At 36.2% G+C, this 10,206-nt stretch overlaps 2 protein-coding genes across 2 annotated transcripts; one reads left to right on the plus strand and one right to left on the minus strand.

The window, feature by feature from the left end:
* The first annotated feature begins 2,117 nt into the window (after positions 1 to 2,117).
* Positions 2,118 to 6,503, plus strand: LOC114518728. Its single transcript, XM_028538727.1, has 4 exons — positions 2,118 to 2,895; positions 3,611 to 3,934; positions 4,217 to 4,948; positions 5,508 to 6,503. The coding sequence occupies exons 1-4, from the start codon at positions 2,353 to 2,355 to the stop codon at positions 6,501 to 6,503; spliced, it is 2,595 nt and encodes an 864-aa protein (XP_028394528.1). The 5' UTR covers positions 2,118 to 2,352.
* Positions 6,504 to 7,018: 515 nt separating this feature from the next.
* Positions 7,019 to 9,159, minus strand: LOC114518748 (putative ATP-dependent DNA helicase Q1). The gene is made up of 2 exons (XM_028538741.1): positions 8,392 to 9,159; positions 7,019 to 8,265 (listed from the first exon to the last, which is right to left on the minus strand). The coding sequence occupies exons 1-2, from the start codon at positions 8,994 to 8,996 to the stop codon at positions 7,725 to 7,727; spliced, it is 1,146 nt and encodes a 381-aa protein (XP_028394542.1). The 5' UTR covers positions 8,997 to 9,159; the 3' UTR covers positions 7,019 to 7,724.
* Between the last annotated feature and the right edge of the window lie 1,047 nt (positions 9,160 to 10,206).

Consider the following 10,206-nt stretch of genomic DNA (forward strand, 5'->3'; position numbering starts at 1 on the left):
AGTAAAATCAAATGACTTGATGTCATCTAGTTCACATGAGGCAATTATTGACAATCCTGACATAATCACATTTGCAAAATTAAGTGCAATATACATCTACTCTATTTTTTTTCCACCATTAAATTGTGCAGATACTCGGATAATTCCACAAGGGATTCTATTGAAGAAAATGCTATATTGTTTTATGAATCCCTAAACATGGAAAATAATATTACACATGAAGACTTCCCACCAAAAATATCTATACTTCATGCCGAGGTGGATATAGTATACACAATAAGACAACAGGGTGTATTATCTGTTCTGAAAAAACAACAACTTGTGAGATCCATCTTAAATGCTCCATTGGAGTTGAAATGTGTCATACACGAGATTGTCTAGTTGATAAAGTCTATGAATTTTCTATGAAACAAGTAAAATGTGAAAATGTGTCATATGATCTTCAATTTTTACTATGTTCACACAACTTGTCAAATTCAGACAGACTGAAAGTAATAAGAAAACATAAATCTTCTGGACAGAAAAGAACAATATTAGACAAATGTAGAAGTGATTATAGAAATTTAGAACCTGCAGAAAACAATGCTTGGATGAACGAAAATAAAATTATAAAAACATGGACCCTTTTAAAAAGAAATCACTTCTGGATACCAGGAATGAATAATACAAATCAATGAGAAACCATTTTGCTAAAAAATATAGCTTAATGCATCTTATAAAAAAGAAAGTTCTCCTTGAAACATGTGTTAAGAAATATAGCTCAATGGATCCTGTGAAAAAGAATGTTCTTGAAAACCAGGCCAAGAAATACAGCTCAATGGATCCCTGCAAAAAATATGAACTTTTAAAGAAGAAATCCGAGAAGTCTAAGCCATCTGATTTAGATAACTGTATATCACAGTTTAAAACTAAAATAAAAGATGGACCATTTTTTGTATGTTCAGTTTGTCAGTGATTACTGTATAGGAAATCAGTTGTTTTATTGCAAAAATCTACATATGGCAATAGTATGGCAAATCTGTTCACAGATATTAAATTGTTCGATCAAAAACAGTACATTTGCAAAACATGCCACTCAAAAGTCTCAAAAGGTAAAACACCATGTCAAGCAGTATGTAATGATATGTATGTTGATGATGTGCCAAACGAATTGCTATGTTTAGAAAAACTAGAGGAGATTCTTATTGCACAAAGAATAGTTTTTGAAAAAATTATTGTGATGCCAAAGGGACAGCAGAGAAAAGTTAAAGGAGCAATATGTAATGTGCCTGTTGAATGTGACCAGTCCTGTAAGATTTTACCTCGACCACCAGAAAGATCTGGTATTATTATGTTGAAACTGAAAAGAAAGCTTGAATTTAGGGGTCATGTGTATTTCCAAGCAGTACACCTGGCTTAAACTGGCTTAAAGTCCATAACCCATTGTATCATAACATAACAATTGATATCAGTAGTCTTGAAGATAATTTGACCATTCTACAGCAACAAAAATGCCATGATAATCTTACAATAAAGAAAGATAACCTGTCAGATACAACACCACATGTTGCAGATGCAAATGATCATGACGATGATGATATTGAAGAACAGGATGACCCATTAAATTACTATCGTCAAGCACCTAACGAGACATGTTCGCAATCTGTGTTACCAGATTACCCAATTACAAAATCAAAAAATGGTAAAAAGTGCTCATTAGGAAGTGAAGTGCATAACATTGCACCTGGTGAAAACAAGCACCCTGTTTCATTAATGACTGATAAAAATTGTGAAGAGCTTGCATTCCCTGTATTATTTCTAAATGGTAGATTTGGCTTTACACATGAACAAAAAATTAAATTGACACCAGTATAATACTTCAATGCTAGACTATTACATTACAGTGGAAGATTTGCAACCAACCCAGAATACCTTTTCTTTGCCCAGTTTATAACAGAACAAAAGAAGGTATCTGACAACATTAACATAGCCTTGAAAAAAATACAACGACAATCTGTCACAGCATCTGAAATAAAATCAAATGTAAATAAATTAAAAGGGTTGATATGTCAAGATCAAGCATATTTATTTTTAGGACAGATTCCAGGTACACCACCATACAACCTCGTACCCAGGGTCTTCTGCGTTCACGGGGCGCGGAACTACGCGACGAAGACCCTGGTCGGGGCTGATGACGTCACCCCCAGATTTTGGGGGTAAACGTACAATTTTACCATGGGTCGGGAGGTAAAGTAACATGCTTGTCACTTTAGGAAATTTCCAAATATTTTATGTTTTGTTTTCAATAAAAAGCTATTTATATTGCGCCAAAATATGGAGTAAAAAAGTCGCAAGAGTTCACAGGAAAGCATCATGTATTATGTATCGAGTCTCATATTGCATACCATGCGTCGAATAAAGCTCGAATTTCAAAGAGCACGCTCGAAACCGCTCAGTTTAATCGAGTCGATGGCTAGCAAAGACACGCCGAAAAAATTTTACAAGAAACAAACCGATTCGACTGGTAGTATTTCTCGCTGTAGACTGTGTAACTCTGTTACTAACCCGAAACACTGCAGGAATTTGTTTCGTTCTCAAAATCAGGCGGTTCTACGCAACGCCGAGCGTATTTATGGTGGTAAATTGCCACAAAACGATAGCCTTCCTCACCTAATTTGCGCGCCTTGTGATCGGAGACTAACCAACGCGATAAAGTTCAAGACCGTTATCGAGGAAACTCAGCGCGTGTTACAAGAATCTATCCGAGCAAAACGTTGTGTTGATGTATCGCCTTCGGTCAATAAACCGCCTGCTAAAGTTCATTTAGTTGGAACTCCGCGACGTCGCAGCATCGACTTTAACATCAGCCAAGGTGAATCAGAGTCGAGTCTCACTTCATCGCCACCACCTTTAACTGTAAGTTTACTTTCATGAAATATACATGTATTAATGATAGTCAATATTAGTATTTATTGTTGAATATTTAGCGCTGTAATAATATTTAAAAATTAATATTCATGATGACTTAGGATGCCACATGCGTGGCCACATGTTATATCGTTATACTCATGTTTTCCTGTTCCTCCCTTCCTCTATAATAATATCCTGTATTTATAATACTGTGTGTTTATATACTAATCAAAACAACACGCTGAACGTCCCAGCTTTAAAACATCTTGCCTATTCGGAACTTGTTTATTTTGCTTTATTATTAAATACACGCAGTATAATACACACAGTATACAGGTCATGACCTTGCAACCTGCATCTGCATGTCAAAGCCTACACGGCCAAAAATTGATCAGGTTGTTGCATCAGGTGAACAATGTTGTGCTGCACCCAATAAACATTATTGTTAACAATGTTGTTGAACCTTGTTGAATCATCAGTGTTGATGCAATATTGTTGTAACAAGCTGCAACAGCATTGATAGTTCAACAAGTTTCAACAACATTGTTAACAATACTGTTTGCAGGGTGCAGCACAACATTGTTCACTCCTGTTTTTAACAACTAGCATCAACATGATGATTTTTACACATGTAGATCACAGGCCTAAATACTTATTTAACAGTAAATTTGAAAAGCTGGGAAGAAATCTCATATTTAAATATTATTATTATATATTAAAGAGTGATGATCAAATCTTAGCTGTGGCAAACAAAGAACTGATTCATGTTGCCAGAAGGAGTCAGCCATCTGTCCTTAGACAAAGAGGCTTTGATGGAATGTCTGCAGACACCTGGATGTCAGAGGTGCTAGGAGAGTTGTCAACAAGATGTCCAACTGTGAACAACATCCTATGTACTCTGTTGGAAAGCTCCCTATATCCTGCAAAGAAGAATCCTGCTATCTGCCTTATTTATGGCATTATTAACTTCCTGCGGTGCCATGAATCAAGCAGAATTCAACGCATTAATTCAGTTTTGCTAATAGAAGGCCAGGCATCTGTAAATGTGAGTTGTTTTACTTATTTACCATTTTTTTTACAAATTGCAACCAACTATTTTGTTTTACTGCCTGATGCTTGCAGCTAGCCTATAGCATTGAACCTTTGCTACGTAATAAATACACCAATGTGCATTAGTGACTAACATGTCATATGTGGTAATTTTAAATTGTATTACTCTCTCCTTGACATGACTTTGTATTTGCAATGCATTAGACAGGTTCTAACTTAGGACAAAGGAAAAGGTAGCGGAGATGACATATTGAGCATTGTTCATTGTATCATTTAGCTGATTGCCTGTCTACATAAATATGGATTATGCCTGGAGCCGAAAATGAAATACCCAATTCTGGAAGACATTGGCAAGCACTTCATCGACCGAGCAGCAGAATTAGTTAAAAGTGGACTTTCCTTTGTTTATGTTTTGGACAATATTGATTGGGAAGAGAAAGCCCATGATATGAGGCAGGATGTCCAAAACCGAAGTGTCCATGCTGTGGCAACAAGTATTGTGTTCAACCGGGTTCCTGATAAGGGATTGCTTGATTCTGGTCCACAGCAATTTCTGAAAGATTGCGATGTCCATCAACTTGTGGAAATCAATCAACTAGAATCTGATGCAATTCGGAACCGGTACAAAATACTTGTTGCCAACATTTTGTTTGATCAGTTCCCTGCTTTTGCAATGTTCAGAGACTATATACCTGCGAGAACTAACTGTGAGTATGAAAAGGAGATGGCAAGAAAGTCAGAAGTCTTAACAATGCCTGTAGTGATGAAAGACGAAAAAAAGTATTCTGACTGTGTTGATGTCTTGGATCAACTTGAAAAGTGGACACACGAGATCTATGCAGCAGCTGGACTATGTTCCCTAGACCCTGATACATTGGAAGATGTTACTCCCACAATTGGAACCACATCCAGGCCTGACCAACCTGCTTCTCATGTCCCACCAGTTCATTCTAACAGCGATCCATTGCATGGGGTGAAAATCCCATGTTTTGGTGATCAACTCACAAGGGTTTGATTTGCTGGGGCAAAAGATCTAAGAGCTGGGTGCCATTCCGAGGTTGGACCATTTATACACTTTCTGTATTGTCGACTGGCATACAAAGAGAAGTTTTTTGAAGGTACAGTATGCTTACTAATTTAAATTAGAGGGGCAAGGAACTGAAGGGAGAGGTATTCAATAGGGTAAACCAACCAGTAAATTTTATCAATTTTCCCCAAAAAAGTTGTACTTCTTTGGGGACAAAGATAATATTGTTAAAAAATCATAAATTGTTCATGTAAATTGAGTACAAAGAGTGTATTTGTATCAACAGTAGTTATTCTAGTACTGCAGACTCTCTGATGTGATGCTGTGTCTGTATTGATTTTAGCTATGCTATTTCAAAGAAGGCTAGAGGTTGTAAAATGTTCCTAAACAGTATCATAAGTTTTTATGAATAAGTTTTTTACTTTTTTGGTAGACCAACCTCTAGCCTCTGCAATATCCTATATTGCTAACATTTTATGGTACCCTATTGAAATGAGGTTTAGTTCCAAAAATATAAAACAAGGCTATTTTATTTGTTCAGACAATTTTCAAAAAGCTGTACAAGAATTCAGGAAGAGAAAGGGGAACACTTTGCTTTTTTAGAGAGAAGTTATATCGCAGAAATGTGACGGTTGACGTTAAACACTATGAGGACTGTGAGCAGCTGTTCTTCAGTGTTGGTAAGTGCTTTGTTATCGAAGCCCTATTGGAATTTTTCCAAATGGATGATGATAAGTGCAAACCAACAGTGAACGGTCCTCATAGTGTTTACGTCTTAGAAGAAAGCTACATGAAGACATATATCAATGAGACTCTAGAAAAGTTTCTCAATGAATATATTTTCCATGGGGAAATTGAGGTGACCGATGGTGTTTGGTGCTATGGTGTCAACATTCTTAAATCTTTCATGGTGCTTGCTGATTTCAAGAATGCTGTTTCCTCTGGCAATGGTGAATATATTTCAATCCTTAGGAAGCAGCTGTTGACCCATTTCTTTGCAACACCTGGATTTAATGAATTTGCCATTGAAATGTTGATCAACATCTTCCAGGGTGAGGTGTTATTGTCGGAAGCTGAGGCTCATCGCTGCAAATGGGCTGCCACAGTTAACTGGAGAGGTGGCATTGGTCGCAACATTGAGATTGATCTCTTTCAGGAGAATAGAAACTGCGAGATGAAGAAGTTGATCAGGTCAATGGGTGCCAACAAGACAGAGAGAGCAATTGAGAGAGCAAGTAAAGCATCTGGAGGTGTTGCGAAGATTGTTGAAGCATTTGAAGAGCAGGTGAATATTTCCAAAAAATCAGGATCCCACACCCACAAATCATCCACTGAGGATGAGAAAGTTATTAGTAGGGACTTGAGAGGCTTAAGGCCTTTTAAGGAAGAAGATGGTCGATCATTTGAGAGCTTTGATGGCATCTCACATGATCCAACCCATTCATTGGATGAAATTAAATTTAAGGAATGGATTGATCGCCACAAGAAAAACATTGCAATGCACTATCCAGTTGAACAATCTAGTCAGGATGAGTGAACTGCTTGAAAGAGAATTGTTTCAAATTAGAATGTTTGTTTAACCCATGACTGGTGAAGTGCCCTGTGACCATTTATTAATTCACTATATATATATATATATATATATATATATATATATATATATATATATATATATATATATATACATCCATTTGCAAAAACATTGGCCGCAGATAGATATGTAGATAGATACTCGAAATCTAATTAGAATTGCATATGTTGTGTAATATGATTGAAATCCCATGCAAATGTAATCATATGCAATTCTAATTAGACTTCGAGAATCTATCTATCTATCTATCTATCAGCAGCCAATGTTTTTGCAAATGGGTGTATATATATATATATATATATATATATATATATATATATATATATATATATATATATATATATTAGTTATGCCAATTAAGCTTCTAGCAATGGCGATGCCTAATGCTTAATCTAACTGACAACAAATCTTACCAGTTTATGGGTAGCACTGAGAGAAGTATGCTGGGTTTTTATTGGCTTTTCTTTGCATGAAACTAGTTTTAAAACCATTAAACCGTCATGTTGTTTGTGAAGTGCGCATGAACTTTAATTGACAAATATGTACAAGATAATGTAATAGAAGTACCATGATAATTTTTGTATATATTCTTTGTATATAATTCATATAGGTCAAAAGTGCAAAGTATGGTACTAGAAAACTATTGTTTCATATTCAACTATGATTCAGTAAACACATTAATTGCAATCTCAATTTAAAATTTGTGCAAATTTTGTCTGCTTAAGATTATATTACATTGAAAGAATGCATGATCAGTTACATGAACACTTTTATCATAAGGTTTCGACACTGTGATTTTCTATTCCATGTGCACTGTTTATTGAATTTGCTGCACAACATAAATTTTATTGAAGCTTACAGTTTCTCCATAAGAAGGTGTAAGCAAGTTGAACACTTGCAAAGATTTTCACATACACAACAACACAAGTGTAATGGTTTATGGACTGTATCTAATTCATAATCCAGTGATCTTAATAATAACTTTCTTAAGCATAAGTCAGTGCTTGAGCAAAAATCACGCATGTTGTCTTGCATTCCAACTCTGTTTTTGCCAATATCCCTGTTGTTGTAATACAATACAGCAAATGATGACCTCCCATCCCTACCAGCACGTCCAGTTTCTTGAAAGTATTCTTTCACAGTGCAGGGGGGTCCAACATGCACAACCTAGCGGATGTCAGGTATGTCCACCCCCATCCCAATTGCTACGGTAGCAAAGACCACACGAACTGTACTTTTTCCAGAACAGAGCTGCTTCAGGATTTCTTCTTTCATTTGATTAGTCTGTGGAGAATGATACTGTGCAAATAGCCTATTTGCTGGAATTGCAGTTGCACCAGAGGGAAAGTATTGCTCGATTCCAAGAACATGTTCAAACAGCTTATATGCAAAGCCGCACAAACGTAATGAAATGTATATAATAGTTAGAGGGTATGCAATCTTTTGCTGCAAAAGATCACTTGCAATTGGCATCAGGATTGATTCAATGGTGTCAACATCATGCCCGGTTCGAAGTACTTTCTTATAGTAAATATTTTTCCTATCTGGATTGCCAATGACATTCTTACATTTCTTTAACCCCAAAGAATCTTTAATACACTTGACGTCTGCATGAGAAGCAGTGGCAGTCATTGCAATGACAGGTACGTGAGGAAATAAGGCACATAAGACACCCAACCTTCTGTAGTCCTGTCTGAAGTCACTCCCCCTAAAAAATGTAAATCAAATACATACCAGGTAGTGTTAAGTATTGAGTAGTAACAAAGTAAATGAATAATTTTAGATAAAGACAACAGGTTTAAACAGAATTGAACTTTTTGAATTGTTTACTAACCAGTCAACTATGCAATGAGCTTCATCAATCACAACTGCCACAACATTCTCTTGATATGGCTTGCTCAAAAGTAAATTACGCCCATATTTGCTCGAGATTAGTGTCTCTGGATGGGCGAAAACAATTTGATAGTAACCATCGCGTAGCTTTTCCTCTTCGCAATGGCTTAAATCGATTTCAGCGCTAGTTTCTAAGTCATCACTATCCTCTGAACCGTACGTTATTTGACCTTCTCTTGCTTCCTTCACGTTTATAATCGACGATCTAATGCCGCTCATGCTCAGGCGAGATACTTGATCACTCATTAAAGAGTTCAATGGCGACACAACGATAACAATTGAGTTCACTACTGTCGCAGAAAGGCCTCGTGATCTCCATGAAAAACGCAAATCGCCAAGCAACTTGAATTTGGCGAACAACAACATTGGCAGCAGATGAAAAATCAACGACTTCCCATAGCCCGTTGGTAAAACACACATCACATCATTTTCAAGATAGACGTTCTCCAGACAAATAATTTGTTTTGGTTTTAGAATAGTGTTTTGGTATACACTATTTAAAAGAGCAAATTCCAAGCAAGATAAAAATGCGATGTAGTCTAACATGGCGGAAACGGGAATGAAAGCATGGAAAGTGGAAGCATGTAATATTATATCTTTTCTTACACCCCCTGAGGCGATAGATTCCCATGCTGTGACGTCATCAGCCCCGACCAGGGTCTTCGTCGCGTAGTTCCGCGCCCCGTGAACGCAGAAGACCCTGGGTACGAGGTTGCACCACCATATTGGCAAAAATTTATGTATGAAGTAGTAGCAATGGCGAAACAATTAGGAATTCCAACATGGTTTATGACATTGTCATGTGCTGATCTCAGATGGCCAGAACTATTTCAAATTATTGCAAAAACACAAGGTAATGACATCACAGAAGAGGAAATTGAAGCATTATCTTACAATGAAAGATGTTTAATGTTGAATCTTAATCCTGTTGTTGTTGCAAAACACTTTCAACATAGAGTGGAAACATTTTTCACTGATGTTTTACTTCGTCCAAGCAACCCGATTGGAAAAATAATCTACTATGCACTTCATATTGAATTTCAAATGAGAGGATCACCTCATTTACATGCATTAATATGGACCTCTGATTGCCCTAAGCTAACATCTAATGATAAGGACACCTATATACGATTTATTGACAACCATGTTCAGGCCAGCCTTCAAGATAAAAACACAGAACCAGAATTACATGAGTTAGTCAATACTTATCAAAAGCACAACCACTCAAAAACCTGTAGAAAATACAAAAATGTCAGTTGCAGGTTTAATTTTGGTCAATTTTTCACGAACAGAACAATTGTAGCAGAATTTAATACGTTTGAAAGGGTTTGGTCTTCAGGAAGAAGATTTTATTGTTATTTCATATTGCATTGTTGAACGAGAGTGTATTACTTAATAGTTGTTTGCGATAGAGAATCGATATTGCGGAATTATTCGGTCATTGGTGTGTTGGGTGTAAACATATTGTTCTTAAAGGGATATATTTTAGGAAGAAAACAATATTGTATTGTACAGTACATTGGTTATAGCCTTAAATTGTCAGCTTGAACACGTCGAACTGGTTTCGGTAATAAAACTTGTGATTACGAGTTAATATTGTTTGGATATATTATTATTGTGGAACATGAAGTATTGAGGATGGGGTTTCATCTAGAGTAATATATTATGAACATTGTGTACATTAAACTTTATGGTTAAGTAGACTGAGAAAAAGGATTTGCAATTATTGAAGTGCAACTAAATTTAGTTATTATGA

Source organism: Dendronephthya gigantea, unplaced genomic scaffold, assembly GCF_004324835.1.
Source record: "Dendronephthya gigantea isolate DGI-Jeju-01 unplaced genomic scaffold, DenGig_1.0 000011F, whole genome shotgun sequence".
NCBI lineage: Eukaryota > Metazoa > Cnidaria > Anthozoa > Malacalcyonacea > Nephtheidae > Dendronephthya > Dendronephthya gigantea.

Excerpts from the sequence above, each read along its gene's own strand:
- LOC114518728 (XM_028538727.1), top strand. The coding sequence starts at position 2,353 with ATGTATTATGTATCGAGTCTCATATTGCATACCATGCGTCGAATAAAG. Across the intron at positions 2,896-3,610 it reads CATCGCCACCACCTTTAACT|AGTGATGATCAAATCTTAGC; the intron begins GTAAGTTTACTT and ends TATATATTAAAG. Across the intron at positions 4,949-5,507 it reads TTGGTGATCAACTCACAAGG|ACAATTTTCAAAAAGCTGTA; the intron begins GTTTGATTTGCT and ends TTATTTGTTCAG.
- LOC114518748 (XM_028538741.1), bottom strand. The coding sequence starts at position 8,996 with ATGTTAGACTACATCGCATTTTTATCTTGCTTGGAATTTGCTCTTTTA. Across the intron at positions 8,266-8,391 it reads GCTCATTGCATAGTTGACTG|GGGGAGTGACTTCAGACAGG; the intron begins GTTAGTAAACAA and ends TACATTTTTTAG.